This window comes from Doryrhamphus excisus, linkage group LG6, assembly GCF_037039965.1.
Source record: "Doryrhamphus excisus strain RoL-2023G ecotype Guam linkage group LG6, RoL_Dexc_Guam_v1.1, whole genome shotgun sequence".
Classification (NCBI taxonomy): domain Eukaryota; kingdom Metazoa; phylum Chordata; class Actinopteri; order Syngnathiformes; family Syngnathidae; genus Doryrhamphus; species Doryrhamphus excisus.
Genome location: NC_136362.1, coordinates 21,968,287 through 21,986,680, shown reverse-complemented (window position 1 = coordinate 21,986,680; position 18,394 = coordinate 21,968,287). Strand labels below are relative to the sequence as shown.

The window sequence follows — 18,394 nt, the reverse complement described above, 5'->3', positions numbered from 1 at the left end:
ATTCAGTAATTAATAACATCATACATCATTATATTTGTCATAAAATATGTACATCTCTCATAATATAAACATATACAATTTTACAATATAGGGAATGAATGAGTCAATTTGATCAAGCATTACACATTTTATTTAATCCAGCCATATTTCAATAATGTAATCTTTTTTATCTTCTCTTAATTTTAGTCCCGGATTTGCTTAATTAAAAAAAACAACTCCTTAAGATTCCTTGCGTCGTTTTGTTCTCCTATTTTTCTCCTATTTTTGCATATCTTTTTATAGTGTTTTTGTACTTCATCATTCAAATGTAAGCATATTTACACACAATCATGTATTTGTCATGCATTTTCCCGTTCAATGCTGCCATTTTGTTTCGTATATTATTTGTATTTGTTGGTGCTTTCATTCAATAACCACGAAATAAAAACTTTGGCCATGTGGTGAAAATTAGCCTCGATACTGTAAATATATTCGCTTTGACCTAAATACTGAGGTAGCTTCTTATTGTTTCCGTGTTTTCACCCAATCAACACGTCCCATTTTCGGGGTCAAATGGCAAACAACCAATAGAATGCAGTCAGTTTGTGTCACGTGATTGTTGTTTTTCTCCTTCGCCGTACGTCATTGACAGTATGGGCGATATATGGAAACCAACTTGAGGTCTACGCGTTGTTCCACGTTGCCATCATTTACTAAGTTGTATCGTCGAATGGCGGGTCGAGAAGATGATTTAAAAGCTTTCTTCTCATCTTGATGGGACGGTTTTGAAGCTGCGGTATGGTTTTATGTTGTTTCGTTTAGCCTGTGTGGGGTAGCTAGCCCGTTAGCTGGCTGCAGAATGCCACCATTTTCATCTTGCCATTGTCATCACTTGTGATTAGTTTTCATCTGTTTTCCCACTTTCCATTAGCTGTTGATCATCTCCAGCTTCATGGAAAGGAGTGTAGGCCTATAGTTTCCTTGGATGGAAAGGACTCTGACACCTTAAAGGATGAGTCACAAATGGTGTACCTGGGTTAAACTAAACAGAACGTTTCATTCATGCAAATCGGAATGCTCCCCATTTATCTTCTCAGGTACCTTCCACCGCTCAATCATCGTGCAACACCCTCATTGCAGCAAGACCGTCTCCCTCAACCAGAAACACATCTTCCACTCACGGGGGTTCCGAGCTAGAAAGGCACGGCTATGCAAGGCTTACCAATTTAGACAGAAACCCGGGCTCCACACCAGCAGCTTGTTTTTGAACACTTCAGCGTCGCGTTGGTCTGCAGGCCTCAGCCAACACATGTCACGGGTGAGGAACACGCTGGACACAGTTTCTAGAGTTGTGACGCAAAACGACCTGCTCTCCAAGATCGCCAGACTCAAACCCCACAATGCTGGGCCAAGTGTGGAAAAAACACCCACTGCTGTTTCTGCTACTCCCAAGCATGTGGCTAGTCCACCTTCTAGTCCGGCATCGTCCTCTTCACAGCCTCAAAACGCCACAGAAGTGAAAGAGAAAAGCCTGAGGCATGTCGCTCCTGCTGTCAGAGCAGAGGAGCCGAGACAGTCATCCAATGAGAAAGCACTTTTCCACCCCAGCAACTATTCAGTCAACCTGGATGAAACCTACAACTACTTAGCCCATCATATTAATTCCTACTTCAGTACAAAAACTCAGGACCATGTTGATGAATCCGCTGCATCCCCGCATCAAGAATCAAATGACCTCTTACGTAATAAATCACCTCCTCATCCTCCTGCTGCTCCCCCATCCCCCAAGAAAGGCTTGGGCCACTACCTGTCATACTCCTCTCCCACCGTGCAAGCTTTTGTGGGCAGCTACATTGCCCCCTTGGTGCCAAAGTTCAGGACAGGGGAGTCCAAAAGTGCTACAGATGAAGCCAACAAGCTTGAGGATGAAGCGGCAGTGAAGCAGGTGGAGGTCGGCGTCAGTAAAGAGCTCAAGGCGGCAGAGGAGAAGGCCAAGAAACTTCTGCTCCAACGGGAAAAGGTAGGTCAGCAAAAATGTGGGAATAAAACAGAACATGTGCTGTATAGAAATACTGCTTTATTTAGAGGTGCGCAATAATTATTAGGGCAAATATAAAAAATGATGAAAAATTATTTCTAATATCACAAATACTTCAACTTGCTGATATAGTTCATCTTCAAACAGCTAAAATAATGCATAAGGCTAAAAATAAGCAATTAGCTAAAAATGTCATCCAATAGGTCTCTACAAGAGAGGAGAAATATGATCTCAGGGAAGAAGTACATTTGAAACACTTCTATGCTAGGACTACGTTATGCTAGCCATAGCATTTCAGTATGTGGAATCAAACTATGGAATGGATTGAGTAAGGAAATCAAACAATGCACAACGATGAGCCAATTCAAGAAACAATACAAGCAGTTGATGTTTGCTAAATACAAGGATGAAGAGTCTTGAACCAGTCATGATGTGCTATATATATCACTATATTGACACTTACTATGGTACCCATTATGGCATTGGATGCTCATATCACCTCCTACTTCCGTACGGGACAACAAAAAAAAATTACAATTACAATCAAAAATTGAAATAAACTTAAACTATATTAGGAAAGCAGGAAGTGAACAAATGTAACAGTTAGTGATTGTAAAAGTACCAGATAGAGGGGTAGGATTTAATAAGCTTTGCTTCTTCCTACTCCTTTTGGACATGTGGAACTGGGAACTGATTATGGGATGCATGTTCAAATGAAATAAAACCATTACCATTACATTACCATTACCATTACATTACCATTAGTGGCATCCCATTCCTAACCCATAGGGTTCAATATGATGTCGGTCCACCATTTGCAGCTATTATGGCTTCAACTCTTCATGGAAGGCTGTCCACAAGGTTGACGAGTGTTTATAGGAATTTTTGACCACTTTGTCTACACTCCAATTCATCCCAAAGGTGTTCTATCTGGTCAGGCCAGTCAAGTTCATATCAGTTCCTATCAGGATGTCCTTATCACCCGGCTGCTATTCACGTATTACTTTTGTATTTGTCTTATTGATGATTTCCCACTGTCCAGATCATTGCCAGGGTGAGCGTGGACAATCGAACCCGGGCTCTGGTGCAAGCGCTTCACAGGGCCACGGACGTGAGGGTCTACGTCAGCAGAGTGGAGGACCTCAGCTACCATCTCCTGGAGTTTCCTGAGACTTGTGGTGTTGCTGTCAAGGTGAGTGATCTACTCGCAACCCTACTTTTTTCTACTTGCATGTAATGGTAATGGTTTAATTTAATTTGAACATGCATCAGATTCCAATTGAGTGCATCCCATAATCAGTTCCCAGTTCCACACAAGCTTATTAAATCCTACCCCTCCATCTGGTACTTTTACAATCCCTAACTGTTACATTTGTTCACTTCCTGTTTTCCTAATATAGTTTAAGTTTTGTTGTTTTGTTTTAGTTTAGTTTGTTTTAGTTTAGTTAAGTTAAGTTTAATTTCGGTTATTTTATTTTATTTTTTTGTCACATACCAAAGTACGAGGTGATATGACCATATAATGACATAACCTAATTGTTATATTGTTATATTTACATTTATAATATACCATTTCATTGAAACATAAACATAAAGAGAATGTGTTTATAAATAGCCCCAAAAATGACCAATAGTTACGCTACACACAATATCACCGAAATATAACGGAAGTAGGTGATATGAGCATCCAATGCCATAATGGGTACCATAGTAAGTGTCAATATAGTGATATATATAGCACATCATGACTGGTTCAAGACTCTTCATCCTTGTATTTAGCAAACATCAACTGCTTGTATTGTTTCTTGAATTGGCTCATCGTTGTGCATCGTTTGAGGGTCTTACTCAATCCGTGTGTTTTTCCAGTTTGACAAGGAAACAGCAAACTGAACGTGTTCCTGTGTTCCTCAGGAGAAAGTAATCCCCTGCCTGTTGCGTCTCCAACAAGCAAGTGACCCCGGGCTGAGGGAAGCAGTGAGAGAAGCGCTTGCTCTGGTGGGCTACCATAAGCCAGTTAAAGGCCGAGGCATACGCATCCTGTCCATAGATGGAGGAGGTTTACGGTAAATATTCAGCATCCTAACACCTCCTTTCAGGAGATGGGACACCAGGATATTTAACCCAAATTCTCTAAGACGTTATTAATCTCAGGGGTGTCCAAAGTGTGGCCCTCTTTCTGGCCTTTTAAATGGGATTTTTGACACATTAGAGCCCTCCACATATGAAATAACAGCCTTATAGTCTGACAATGACTATTATGTGTCAATAACTATTATTGTGTGAATGCTGAATTGCTGTTATGGTAGTCGGCCAGTTTAATCTATTTTTTTGGTCGCTAACTGCTCCTCCATTTCTTCACCAATTCAAACAAAACCAACATCAAAATGTTCAGCTCACTTAGGACGGGTGTGCTACCTATTCAGGTTTTTCAAAATATTCCCACATTTAGTGTAATGTTATATTTTCTGTGAAAAGGTTCCCATTAGAAATGAATTGCCAATTTAAATGGGTAGATTATTTTTTTTTTTTGTTTTTAATTTTTTAAATTTTATTCTATTTTTGTTCGGTACGAGGTGATATGACCATACAGTGACATAATGGGTACCATAGTAACTGTCAATATAGTGATATGTATAACACATCATATCTATATTAATACATGTGTATAACTTGTGACTTTTCTTGTATTTTCAGGGGACTTCTTGCCCTTCAGACGTTGCACAAATTGGAAACCCTGAGCGGCAAGCCCATTTACAAACTCTTTGATTATATTTGTGGTGTCAGCACAGGTGAGCTGTGGTCCTGTCCCACGGTGTTGTGTATACATGTGTGTTCTGGCACGGCTACTTTTTACATCTTCCCCATGTTTGGACTGCTCATGAAACGCATATTTTCCCTCTCCGTTCAGGAAAAAAAATGATGTCCACACAACCTCCACACGTAAAGCTATAACTGCATTGGGAACCACAGTCGTAAGCATTCCAAACCTGTAGGCGGCAGTAGGTCTTAAAATTCTATCCAATCAGAATTATCCTCTATCATCTGGTGACTCGTCACTTCCGCAAACATAAAACACGGCGCCAGATTTGTTCGTGTGGACTGACAAGGAGGCAGAATTACTTCTAAACTTTGTTTTAAGAGTACAAAGTCAACAATACACAAGAAAATGTCGATTGTAAATCTTGCCAAAGCGAGCCTGCTACAAGGAGGAAGCCCCGGACGTGAAATTGTTATTTAAGCGAAGACTACCAACTTCAAAGTGTTTTTCTACTATTTAAAGTGAAGCAATAAGTGAGCTTTCAAATACAAGCAAGCAAAAAGCGCAGGAAAAATAGGTACAACCATCACAGTCTGTGGTCATCCATATTGTTAAATATAATAGAAATAGATGTAGAAAGCTCACACGCCGCTATCTCGTGTAAGCACAACTTGGCAGCTCAACGTGCGCAGTGTATAGGCATATATAGGTAGTTTACAGCCGCACATTAGGGCATTTTGATGCCTTATCGCGTCCAGAATGTCAGAAACCATCAGTAAAAACGTTGTCGAAAGCGTCGCAAACTAACAAGATGGCGGACTCGCGGCGACAAAAACGTTCGGCTCGTGAGTTTTCTATGTAATATAGTTCTGTGGATTCAGATGTAATCGCGTGTGTGACGCCACAGCATACGTTGTCGCCTGTAGTGACGTCGTAAGCATTCCAAACCTGTACTTCTAAACTTTGTTTTAGAGTACAAAGTCAACAAGACGCAAGAAAATGTCGATTCTGTGGTTTCTGATGTAAACACAGGTCGCGTGTGTGACATCACAGCATACGTTGACGCATGGAGTGACGCTGGGAAACGTAAAACTCCGGTTTGGGCCTCCGTACCCAAACACAGAATCGTATTTTTCTTAAAATCCACACTTTTTGGACGGAGGTTTTGAAAACTTTCATTTTAAGGGTGGTGTAATCGTGGAAAAAGAACTTAGTTTGATGAGATACCTGCCTACGTGTATGGACAGGGCCTCAGGAGCAGGTTTTGACACTATAAAAATGACCACCAGAGTGGTCCATGTTCAGCTTTGTGTTGCCATGACGCCACCTTATCAAATGACTATCCACCAGATTGGTCTTTCATCACCAACACAATATTGTTGTTTTTTCTTCACAGGTCCCTCAGATCTCAATGTGCCCATTTATGGAGGCTTGTTCAGTTCTCCCAGTGGGGATGCACACCAGCGACTGATAGATTTCTCTTTTCACGTCCACATTGCAGGCGCTATCCTGGGGTTCATGCTGGGCGTGTTCCAGATGCCGACCAGCGAGTGCGACGACCTTTACCGCAAGCTGGGCTCGGATGTTTTCAAGCAGAATGTCATTGTTGGCACGGTGAAGATGGGATGGAGCCACGCGTTCTACGACAGCGAAGCCTGGGAGAGCATCCTCAAGTCAGTGCTGCTCCTAATATTGAGGGTGGACAGTGGGGTTAGTCAATTGGTGGCCCACACGCCAAGTACAGCCTGTGAATGTACTTGGCGTATAAAGGATGTTCGGGTGGTGTTTTTACCAGCCTAGTCCTGGGTTAAGTCTACCTGAGGCTTATTCTATTATCTAATAATAGTGACGGTTGCAGCCCCCGGTCCTTGGGCCCCCCCTAACAACTTAGTCGAATATAGCCTTGTTGCAGGGTGATATCAAATTTGAACTTGAAGCCATCCACTGAGCCTGTTTGCATTAGTCGTGATGTCCTCATTAGGGCTGGGTTAAACGATTATTTCTGTAATCGCAGGGCTTGACAATAACGATGTACTGATGGCCCGGGGCAAGTTAAAACAAAATTCGGGCAAGTAAATCTAATCAGTGATATTCCCGTCGGGCAAGTGCACTTTGGCATGCCATACTGCCAAGAGTTTTTTTTAAAGCGGTTCTTGTTGGGTGTTGGTAAAACACGGACTGCGTAATACCGGTGGTAATTTGCAAAGCAATCCTTGCAATGGACCAATCAGAATCGTTTATTTAGACCGCGGTCCGTAATCCACAGTCCGCGTTTTACCCACACCCGTTGTTCGCGATCAACCAATCAGCGATCGTTTGACTACGAAAACATCCATCATGGCGTCGCTGCCAACATCGTCTAATTCTGAAGGAAACAGCAAAAAGTGATGAACCTCTATCGTTGCATGGTTTTTATTTCCAAGGCAGCATGAAAAACAACTTACTGGCCTGTTGCAGACTAACTAGCTGGGCGCACGGCAACCGAACTTCTCCTTTTTCCCCTCTCGTTCCTCTTCTTTGGTCCCAAAACGCCCGCTCCAAGACCGCGAGCTGAACATGACTGCCCCCCAGCGTCCATGCATGAAACTACAGCCCGGAATACAACACACACGCAACGCTACTGTATTATTTATTTTATTATTTTATTTATTTGAGATTCTCATGTGATGCCACAAAAAATTACATGATATCATTATGGCAGTCTTTTCATTTTACATGGGGCAAGTTCGGGCAAGTAGTTCTCACCTTAAGGATTCCCTATGGGCAAGTCATTTTGGTTTTTAATGTAGAGCCCTGAATCGATTAATCTAGAACAGGGGTCGGCAACCTTTACTATGAAAAGAGCCATTTTACCCCCTTGCACACTAAAGAAAAATAACCTGGAGCCACAAAACATATGTTTAAAACAATTAGGGGGTATCAAAGTAGTTCAGATAACAAAAGACGAGTTGGAGTACTCTTGCTAGTATTGGAGATAAACTTACTTAAATATATGTGTAAAGTACAGTAAACTTACCTGATTTGTTTACTCTGGCAAACAAGTTCCCATGCACCAGTTTTTTTTAAAAATGAGCTCTAATATATTTTTTGGAATTATCAAGTAGTTCTGGGAAAGTATTACTTCACCATTCAGTGGTGCCCAGCCAATCACAGGGCACATATAGACAAACAACCATTCACACTCACATTCATACCTATGGACAATTTGGAGTCGCTAATTAACCTAGCATGTTTTTGGAATGTGGGAGGAAACCGGAGTACCCGGAGAAAACCCACACATGCACGGGGAGAACATGCAAACACAGGGTGGAATTGAACTCGGGTCTTCTAGTTGTGAGGCCTGCGCGCTAACCACTCGAACGCCGTGCAGCCCATAGTAAAGTATTACTTATTTTCCTTCATGTTTACTTGTGTGAGAGAGAACTGAATAGCATCCTGTCTGCTGTCAGAACTCAGTCAGGATGCATTCATGGTCTCACACAAAGTTGGATTTTTTTAAACTCATTACAAACACATGCATTTTCCCCACTCGGGTGTTAAAAAATATTCAAACATTGCAAAGGGAGCCACAACAAAGAGGCTGAAGAGCCACATGCGGCTCTGGAGCCGCAGGTTGCTGACCCCTGATCTAGAAAATAGTTTTTCGATGCATTGATTAATCCCTGAAAGTCCCTGATAAGTCCCTGAAAACATAAACCATAAACACAATAATAGTAGACATGATAAGGAAATACGTATAAGACATGGAAGACTTGTTGACATCCTTTTGAATACAGTTTTCAACATTATTAGAGCCCTCTAGACCAGGGGTGGGCAAACTTTTTGACTCGCGGGCCGCATTGATATGACAACATTTACGGGGGGGCTATATATTTTACACGTAACAGTCCACCTGGTATTATTGTATCTGTAAAAGTGTCATGCAATCTGCTATTATTATTTATTATTTTATATTTATATTTAAATATTTTAAAATAAAATATTATAATAATTACAATAAAATTAAAATAATTATTATATTATTATTATTATTATTATTATGTAAAATATGCAAATATAACAATATTATATATAATTAATATAATAATTAGCATTAATATAATAATTATAATAATCATAGTTCTAATAATAATTATAATAATCTAATAATCAAATAATAATAATAATAATAATAATAATTATTATTATTATTATTATTATTATGTGCTTGTGTCCCTTTTTTCAGGAGCACTTTGTAAACAACAGACCATGTCAAAAAACAAAATTGATAAAACCATCAAAAGGTTGGCTCAGGCCATGATGCCAGGTTGTAGGTTGAGTTTAAATGAAATACTTTGGAAAGATTGGGCAGGCCGTATTCAAACACTTGGCGGGCCGGATGTGGCCCCCGGGCCGTAGTTTGCCCACCCCTGCTCTAAACATAAATAACATTTTCCCTTATGTCTGCTACATTGACTCATAGGGGTGTAAAGGTGACTATAGGGGTGTTATTTCATATCTAGAGGGCTTTAATGGTAAAACATATTTAGAAGGTGGTATACGTGGTTTCTATGTGTTATTTTCTCTTATTATGTCTACTATATTGGGTAATACGAATGTAAATGTGACTATAGGGGTGTTATTTTATGTCTAGAGGGCTCTAAAAGGTGGTAAACAGGTAATGCATGTCTCATTTTCCCTTACTATATCTACTATATTGGGTAATAGGAGTATGAAGGTGACTATAGGGGTGTTATTTCATGTCTAGAGGGCTCTATTCATGTTCCAAAGTGTATTTAGAAGGTGGTAAACAAGTTTTGCCGTGGCCGCTGCCATGTTTTGATTCTGAGTAGTGGTGTGGCGTTCGTGAATGAATGGGTCAAAAGAACTACTTCTTTTAAATGAACCACCCATAAAATACCCGTTCAGTCCGCCAGCCGTTTTGTTCATGACCGACACAGCACTAGTTGGTGATCTGTTGAGTCGGAACCAACGTGAACATGAGTGAACGGACTGACTCGACACGACTGTCTGGGTCTATGCACGGGGGTGGGGGAATCACAGGCTAACGACCAATTGATCAAAATGAACAGCTCTTTTTACTGAATGAGGCGGAATGATCCTGTTCACTGACATGAACGGTTTTGCCCCCCGCTAATTCTGAGTGAAGGCACATCGACATGCAGTTCTTGTGTCGACGTATTTTTTGTGTCGATGTCATCGATTGCGTCAACACGTCATCCCAGCCCTAGTCCTCATAGAACGGTATCAAATGTGACGTCTTTCTTCTGTTACAGAGAAAAAATGGGCTCACACCTCCTTGTGGAGACTTCTAGAAACCCGGAATGTCCCAAAGTGAGTGAATCCAGAGTACACAATAATAAAGCTCTACATATTGGCCTTGCATGCTCACTAGGATATCATCTTTTTGGCCCCTAGGTGGCAGCAGTGAGCACCGTCGTGAACAGGGGCACGCCACTGAAGGCCTACGTGTTCAGAAACTACAACCTGCTGCCAGGGGTACGCTCCCACTACCTGGGGGGCTGCCAACACCGGCTCTGGCAGGCTATCCGTGCCACATCTGCGGCTCCAGGGTATTTCCAGGAATTCCCCTTGGGGAGTGACCTCCATCAGGTAGGTGAGAAGAGACCAATCGTGCTGAAGCGGTCTAAAGCGCTATTTTCAGCCCCATCAAATTATAATAATCCTTCGGATTGCTTTGGCCCGTTTCTTGAGCCAGTGTTGGGTTTGACTTTCAATGAAGTCATTTATCAAATGTTCTGGATGTTGAGGGACTGTCTTGGCTGGCATGTCTCTTCAACATTGCATGGAAGTCGGGAACAGTATCTTTGGATTGGCAGACCGGGGTAGTGGTCCCCCTTTTTAAGAAGGGTGACCGGAGGGTGTGTTCCAACTATAGGGGGATCACACTCCTCAGCCTCCCTGGGAAAGTTTATTCCGTACGACCATTGGTCGAACCTTTACTACAAGAGGTCCAATGCGGTTTTCGTCCTGGTAGTGGAACACTGGACCAGCTCTACACCCTCACGAGGGTGCTTGAGCGTGCATGGGAGTTTGCCCAACTGGTCCCCATGTGCTTTGTGGACCTGGAAAAGCATCCTTTGGGGCGTGCTCTGGGAGTACGGGATTGGTGGCCCGCTACTACGTGCTATCCGGTCATTGTACAAACGGGGCAGGAGTCTGGTTCGCATTACTGGTAGTAAGTCCAGCCTGTTTCTGGTAAACGTTGGCCTCCGCCAAGGCTGCCCTTTGTCACCCATTCTGTTCACAATTTTCATGGACAGAATTTCTAGGTGCAGCCAAGGTGTTGAGGGAGTCCGGTTCGGTGGATTCTTCGGGCTGCGACCATCAGTGTTTACTGGGACGGTTTGCATCTTAGTGTGAAGCGTCTGGGATGAGACTCAGTACCTCCAAATCAGAGGCCATGGTTCTCAGTCGGAAAAGGGTGGAGTGCTCCCTCCGGGTTGGGAATGAGGTCCTTCCCCAGGTGGAGGAGTTTTAGTATCTCGGGGTCTTGTTCACAAGTGAGGGAAGGTGTGAGCGTGTGGTCGACAGACGGATCGGCACAGCCTCGGCAGTAATTTGGTCTCTGTGCCGGACCGTCGTGTTGAAAAGAGAGCTTCCAGGATCCGGAAGGGGCTCAGAGTAGAGCCGCTTCTTCTTCACCTGGAGAGGAGTCAGTTGAGGTGGCTCAGGTATCTAGTCCGGATGCCTCCCGGACGCTCCCTGGGGCAGACCTAGGACACGCTGGAGGAATTACGTCTCACAGCTGGCCTGGGAACGCCTTGGTGTCGTCCTGGAGGAGCTGGAGGAGGTGGCCGGGGACCGGGAAGTCTGGGCTTTGCTACTGAGACTGCTGCCCCGCAATCTGGACCTGAATAAGCAGAGGAAAATGGCTGGATGTTTCAAGAAATTAATATTTGTGTGCTGTTTTTTGAGGACCTACTCCAAAAACACGAATCAAAGATCCTCTGTATGACAGGAAGGTGTGCTGTTTTTGACGACCCACTCCAAAAACACGAATCAAAGATTATCTATATGACAGGAAGGTGTGCTGTTTTTGAGGACCTACTCCAAAAACACAAGTCAAACATCTTCTCTATGACAGGAAAGTGCTGTTTTTGAGGACCTACACCTGGAGGTAAGAATGACTGTAAGAAATATGGATTTGACCAAGTATACGCATTGATGAGTCCTCGTGAAGTAGGACATTGCTACTAGCACATCACTACTATGAGGAGGACATATGGAAGTAAGAAGTATAGAGCAGAGGGAGCCAGCTGCTGTGGCCCAGCAAGGTGCACCGTATTGGGCACACGCTCCATGCCTTGTCGCCATGGAGGTCTCTGGCAGACTGCAGAGTCAACCCACTCACATACGCATGAGGAGAACATGCAAACTCCACAAAGAGATGCCCTAGCGGAAAATGGAACCCAGAGTAGAGCACAACAGCTTTGTTTTTTTAACTATGTCCTACTAAGGTAGAACAAGGGCATGGAGGGAGGAAGGGTACGCATGTTCCACATGAAAGCACTCTCAATCATCCCTTTGCTGAACGACGAAGGCGTGGTTGACTTCAGGCGTTTGACAATGCGTGGAACGACGAGGAGGGGCCTTGTTGATATGGTGTGCCGGGGTCCATGGGAGTGGAATGGGGGCATGGTCCTGTAGCCGCCACCCTTTTAGTCACTTAGTGAGAATTTGTCAGTGCTAGAGAAAAGCCACGCATGCACGAGGAGAACATGCAAACTCCACACAGAGACGGCCGAAGGTGGGATTGAACTCGGGTCTCCTAGCTGTGAGGTCTGCACACTAACCACTCAACAGCCGCGCAGCCCCAAATAATGGTCATGTACCCCTAATAATAATAATAACAGTGATAATAAATGAGACATTCCCAATTAGTGTTGGTATTAATATGCAAGCATGTCTTCTGCCGCTCTGGAATTGTGTGCGGCAAATGCTGGCTGTGTGTTTGATCCTGCTGCCATCTCTGCAGCCCCGCAAGGCTCATGCCTATTCATTAACCCCCCCCCCCACATCGCCTGGGCGCTTGTTCGATATCAAAGTGGCGCTGACAGAAAGAAGCAGAAGAAAACAATTTCACCGAGTCTGCCGCCACATTGATCTCATTAAAATGTCTCCTATCCACTCTGAAAACCTTCACATGCCCATGAAACCATCTTGTGTGCAGGACGGGGGGCTGCTCATTAACAACCCCACAGCGCTGGCCATCCACGAGTGCAAGTGTGTGTGGCCAAACACCCCCCTGGAGTGTGTGGTCTCACTGGGTACGGGGCGCTTGGAAGCTGCGGGTAAGAACAGCTCCACCTACACCAGCCTCAAGACGAAAATCAACAACGTCATCAGCAGCGCCACTGACACGGAAGGTACTGCTACCACGGGGGGGGGGGCTTCTCATTCACAACCTGTGTCCCTCCTTAGGAATCATCATTGAGACATTGAATATTGTGGTGGCTAAAGCATAAAAAACTATTTACCACTCTAAATGCACCTTTAACATTAGAGCACTCTAGACATGACATAGCACCCCTATAGTCACCTTTACACTCCCATTACCCGATATAGTAGACCAGGGGTTTTGACTAAGAGAGCCATGAAAGCAAAATATTTGGAAATTTATTTCAGTGAGAGCCATATAATATATATATATATATATATAATATTTTAAAAGTGAAATGAAAACTAAATGTCAGTATAATAAGCCTCTGAATTTATTCTTTTAAATAATGTTGTTATAATACTCACCATTAATGCGACTTCTGGTGCTGCATGGATTTGCTGATGTCTTTGTAGTCTGGTTGGTACTTGGTGAGGTTAAGCTTCATGCAAGCGTTGAGACTTTCATCCGTTAAACGTGATCGTAGATTGGACTTGATGTGGACTTGACAACACAGCAATACTCACACGCTGCAGTGTGTGGTATGTGACAGGAAGCGCGTTCCAAGTTTTGAGAATCAGCTGGTCTTCGGGTTGAAGTTTTTTCATTTCTGTCCACATGTGCTTGCTCGCCAACTCCGCTTTCTGTCGTGTGATTCTTTCCAAATCTTCATTCAGTGACTTGAACTTGTTCACCCACATGTCTGAGGCCTTGAGGTCAGCCACTTCTGCTTCAAAATCTCTGACGGAGACACCAGCAATGTAACTCAGGTCGGCTGTGTTCAGTGAACACTCGGTTGGATGGGTGATGAACTTAAAAAGAGGAGCGTGCTCACGAAATTCTCCAAAGCGTGCTTTGAAGGACTGTAGGAGACTGGATGTGAAGCCAGCTAGCTGGTGGAGATCAAAGTTTTGAATGGGCTCACTTGCTGTGCATGCATCTTTAAAGTGGCTCAGTTTTTCAAAATGTAGTAAACGACCTGTTTCAAGATCCATAATGAAGAGCTCTAGCTTGTTTTCAAAAGCAAACACAGCTCGTTGAAGGGATAACACTGTATTTCCAATGCCTTGCATTTTCACGTTGAGCTGGTTCAGATGTTCAGTCATATCTACGAGATAGTAAAACTTGAGGAGCCACTCAGTTTCGGCTAGCTCGGGATGCTCGATGCCTTTCATTTCAGGGAAAGTCTGGATTTCGTTCAGGCAAGCCGCAAAATGGCTAAGCACCTTCCCTCTTGACAACCAACGCACATTGCTGTGCAAAAGCAGACCAGGATAGTTATTTCCAACTTCATCCAGCAGTGTTTTAAACTGGCGATCATTTAAGGCTCGGGCAGCAATAAAGTTGATCACACGAATGACCAGCGACATCACTTCGCCAAACTGCCCGTCACACATCTGAGCACAAAGTGCCTCCTGGTGTAGAATGCAATGGAAACTTAGGATGGGTCTATTTTCATGTTCACGAAGAAGCGCCACAAATCCTTTGTTTTTCCCCACCATACACGGAGCGCCATCAGTACACACTGAGAAAAGTTTATCCATAGGTAGATTTTTTTCTTGAGCAAACTCCATGAAAGACTTGAATAAATCCTCACCTCTTGTGGACCCTTTTATTGGCAGAACAGCAAGACTTTCTTCGCGCAGTGTGTCATCAACAGCATATCTTGCAATCACGCGGAACTGCGACAAATGGCTCACGTCTGTTGACTCATCCAAAGCCAGGGAAAAGAACGGCGCTGCATTTATGTCCTTCACTTGCGTTTCCTCCACTTTGTTTGCCATCATGATGGTACGCTCATGAACAGTTCTTGCCGACAGAGGCATGTCTTGTATCCGTTTGATTATCTTGTCTTTAATCGGAAGATCATCAAAGAGTTCATTGGCTACATCCAGCATGAACGTTTTAGCATACTCGTCATCTGTGAATGGTTTTCCGTTCCTCACTATTGCTAAAGATCCAGCAAAGCTAGCGGAATTATAGTCACCTTGCCGGGTCCATACGCGGAGTTGCTGCTGGCTAGCTTGCACCCTGCTCAGTAGCTCTTGGCACGCTTTCTTTCTGCTGTCTCCCGCAGGGTATTTTGATGCAAAGGTAGCATGGCGCGTGTCCAAGTGCCGCTTTACATTCGACCGTTCATCGATGCGATTTTGTCATTGCAAATTAGACACACAGCAAAACCTGCTCTCTCCACAAAGGCGAATTCTTCGGTCCATTCGTCCCGAAATGTACGATACTCGTCATCTTTTTTTCTTTTCGCCATCTTCTTTGTCGAAGGGTTAACTTTGAGCTAATGACCGAGCAGACTGATTCAAAAGGGGGCGTTTACCTGTTTACAGACATGAGCAGTGAAAAATCGATGGATGGATTAAAACAAGTGAGAATATCTTGTTTTATCTGCGAGCCAGATGCAATCATCAAAAGAGCCACAGCTGGCTCGCTAGCCATTGGTTCCCGACCCCTGTAGTAGACATAGTAAGACACAAAGAACATGTTTACCACCTCCTAAATAGACTTAACATTATTTTACCCCTATAGTCACCTTTACACTCACATTCCTCAATATGGTAAACATAATGAGAAATTAAGACATACAAAACCTGTTTACCACCTTCTAAATAGACTTTTAAGCATTATTAGAGCCCTCTAGACATGACATAACACCCCTATAGTCACCTTTACACACCTATTACACAATATAATAGACATAAGAGAAAATAAAACACAAAGAAAATGGTTTACCACTTTATAGACTTTAAACATTATTAGAGCCCTCTAGACATGAAATAACACCCCTATAGTCACATTTACACTCCTGTTACTCAATATAGTAGACATAATTGGAAGCGGTAGAAAATGAATGAAGCCCCAAAGAAATGACATAACACCCCTATAGTCACCTATTACACAATATAGTAGACATAATAAGAGAAAACAACACACAGAAAACCTGTTTACCACCTTCCAAATAGACTTTTTAACATGATTAGAGCCCTCTAGACATGACATAACACCCCTATAGTCACCTTTACATTCCTATTACTCTATATAGTAGTAGACATAATAAGAAGGAATAAGACACAAAAAACCTGTTTACCAACTTCTAAATGGACATTTTAACAATATAAGCGCCCTCTAGCCCTCTATTTCAACAAATGAACGCAATATACCCCCCCCCCTCCTGCTGCAGAAGTCCACGCCATGCTGGACGGCTTCCTGCCCGCCGACACATACTTCCGCTTCAACCCCTATGTGAGCGAAGACATCTCCATCGACGACAACCGGCAGGAGAAGCTGAGCCTTCTGCAGGCCCACGGCATCCGCTACCTGGAGAGGAACGAGGACAAACTGAGGAAGGCGGCCGGCATCCTCACCAGAGAGAAAGGCTCGGGCCAGAGGCTGGCGGAGTGGATCAGGAGCAGGGTGGACTCGTACGGCTCGTTCCAGATCTAAACGCCGTGCCAAGCACCTTGGGTGGCTCTACACGACATCGGAAGCAAAGTTTTATTCAAATAATAGACTTCTTAAGGTAATCAAAATCACATCCTCTACCCTTGAGAGCGACATTAAAAGATGCACTTTTTTTAAACATTGATATCCTATGTCATCATTATTTGGGGATTTATTTCATTGCTGCTGTTTAACCGGACTTTTGAGGGCTCCAATTCATTAGGGCTCGAGCACTGACCAGTGCGAAAGCCCTATTGTAATCGTTCCGTTTTTTATTCTGACGAAAGGACGGCCATTTTGAGGGCCTTAACATGCCCGAAAACTCACCAAATTTTGCAAGCGCGTCAGGTCTGGCGAAAATTTCGATCTGGTGGGGGTCCCGAAAACAATGTTCCAAAATTGACTCTCTAGCGCCACCTTTAATTTTTGAAAAAATTGGCCCCCGCCACCAGTTTCACCTATCGTCACGAAACTTGGTGGAGACGTCTATCGTGACAGGACGGACCAAAAAGTCTCAAGAACCCATATTGGAAAACGAACAGGAAGTCGGCCATTTTGGATGGCGGCGGCCTTTTTCGTGCCAGAAGTTGGGGTCGTATCTCGACGAACTCCTCCTAGGGGGTTTGACCAAATGAGTCCGTTGTTGCATCAACGGACACTAGACGGATGGCCGACGTTAAATTGCGAAGGATTTTGGGATATTCCATACGATGTGGGCGTGGCACGCCCCCAAATTTTGCCCATTTTCATATGTCCGGGCCTTGCACGCTGAGCGTAACTGTAGACGTGAATAACTTGGCTCCACGTGGTCAGATCTTCATCATACTTGGTACATGTGATCATGGCCCCGCCCCGAAGGTCCCCGTAGGTCACTTCCTGATTTTGTCGCAGCGCCACCTATTGGCGACAGGCTAAAGGCGTGTCATCTACATGAGGCCTTTTCTGCCAGGAGATTCATCAGATGAACATCGGGGTCACAAGGTCACTGCCTGACAGCCTGGTGAAGCCTGTTGATGGACCATGATGCAGGAAAAGCGCACGTGGTGGGCGTGGCCTGGCGGCGAATGCTCAGACCTCGCCATTTACATAGAAAAGGTCATCATTCGCCCGCAAAAGGTCGCATGGGCTTGAAAACTCATAGGGGGGGTCAGAATCCAGGCCTGAGCGGCCTGGTGTGGCCCCCATATGAAACCAAGCCAAATTGACTCACTAGCGCCACCTAGAAGTTTTAAAATAATTATCCCTCGCCTCCCGTTGCACGTATCGGCATGATTTTCGGAGGAGACATCACTCGTGACAGGACGCACAAAAAAGTCTCAATAACCCATGTTCTAAAACCAACAGGAAGTCGGCCATTTTAGGTGGCGGCGGCCATTTGGGGGCGGATGTATGGGTCGTATCTTGACGAACTCCTCCTAGGGGGTTTGACCGAATGAGTCCGTTGTTGCATCAACGGACACTAGACGGATGGCCCACGTTAAATTGCGAAGGATTTTGGGCTGCTCCTTAGGATGTGGGCGTGGCACGCCACCAAACTTTGACCATTTCATATCTGGCCCTGCCTGGTGTCTGGCCTTGCCTTGAAGCAATGTACATCAAAGTCAATACACAGTTTGACTGACAGACTGATGATGTCAGTTGATGGACTATGATGTGTGTAAAGCACATGTGGGGGGCGTGGCCACGGCGAATGGTCAGCCTTCGCCATTGACCATCAAAAGGTCATCATTTGCCTGCAGAAGGTCACAGGCTGCTGAAATCTTAAACG

The 18,394-nt window shown here is 43.9% G+C and overlaps 1 protein-coding gene across 4 annotated transcripts; it reads left to right on the top strand.

Moving 5' to 3' along the window:
• The first annotated feature begins 603 nt into the window (after positions 1-603).
• Positions 604-16,841, top strand: LOC131137911 (calcium-independent phospholipase A2-gamma-like). 4 transcript variants are annotated; one of them, XM_078791665.1, is made up of 10 exons: positions 604-775; positions 911-1,999; positions 3,060-3,209; positions 3,929-4,080; positions 4,712-4,806; positions 6,277-6,448; positions 10,052-10,109; positions 10,194-10,315; positions 10,348-10,388; positions 12,970-13,116. In XM_078791665.1, the coding sequence occupies exons 2-9, from the start codon at positions 992-994 to the stop codon at positions 10,376-10,378; spliced, it is 1,788 nt and encodes a 595-aa protein (XP_078647791.1). In that variant the 5' UTR covers positions 604-775; positions 911-991; the 3' UTR covers positions 10,379-10,388; positions 12,970-13,116. The 4 variants fall into 4 exon arrangements, with proteins under 4 accessions (XP_078647791.1, XP_078647790.1, XP_078647789.1 ...); XM_078791664.1 differs by adding an exon at positions 16,367-16,841 and having other exon boundaries at positions 605-775; positions 1,077-1,999; positions 10,194-10,388; positions 12,970-13,165; XM_078791663.1 differs by adding an exon at positions 16,367-16,841 and having other exon boundaries at positions 605-775; positions 4,712-4,758; positions 10,194-10,388; positions 12,970-13,165.
• The last annotated feature ends 1,553 nt before the right edge of the window (positions 16,842-18,394 follow it).

What these genes read in the sequence shown, in the direction of transcription:
- LOC131137911 (XM_078791662.1), top strand. Translation starts at nt 992, where the DNA reads ATGAGTCACAAATGGTGTACCTGGGTTAAACTAAACAGAACGTTTCAT. An exon ending in ATAGATGGAGGAGGTTTACG is followed by an intron (nt 4,081 to 4,711) that starts GTAAATATTCAG and finishes TTGTATTTTCAG; the next exon opens with GGGACTTCTTGCCCTTCAGA. An exon ending in TATTTGTGGTGTCAGCACAG is followed by an intron (nt 4,807 to 6,276) that starts GTGAGCTGTGGT and finishes TCCACATTGCAG; the next exon opens with GCGCTATCCTGGGGTTCATG.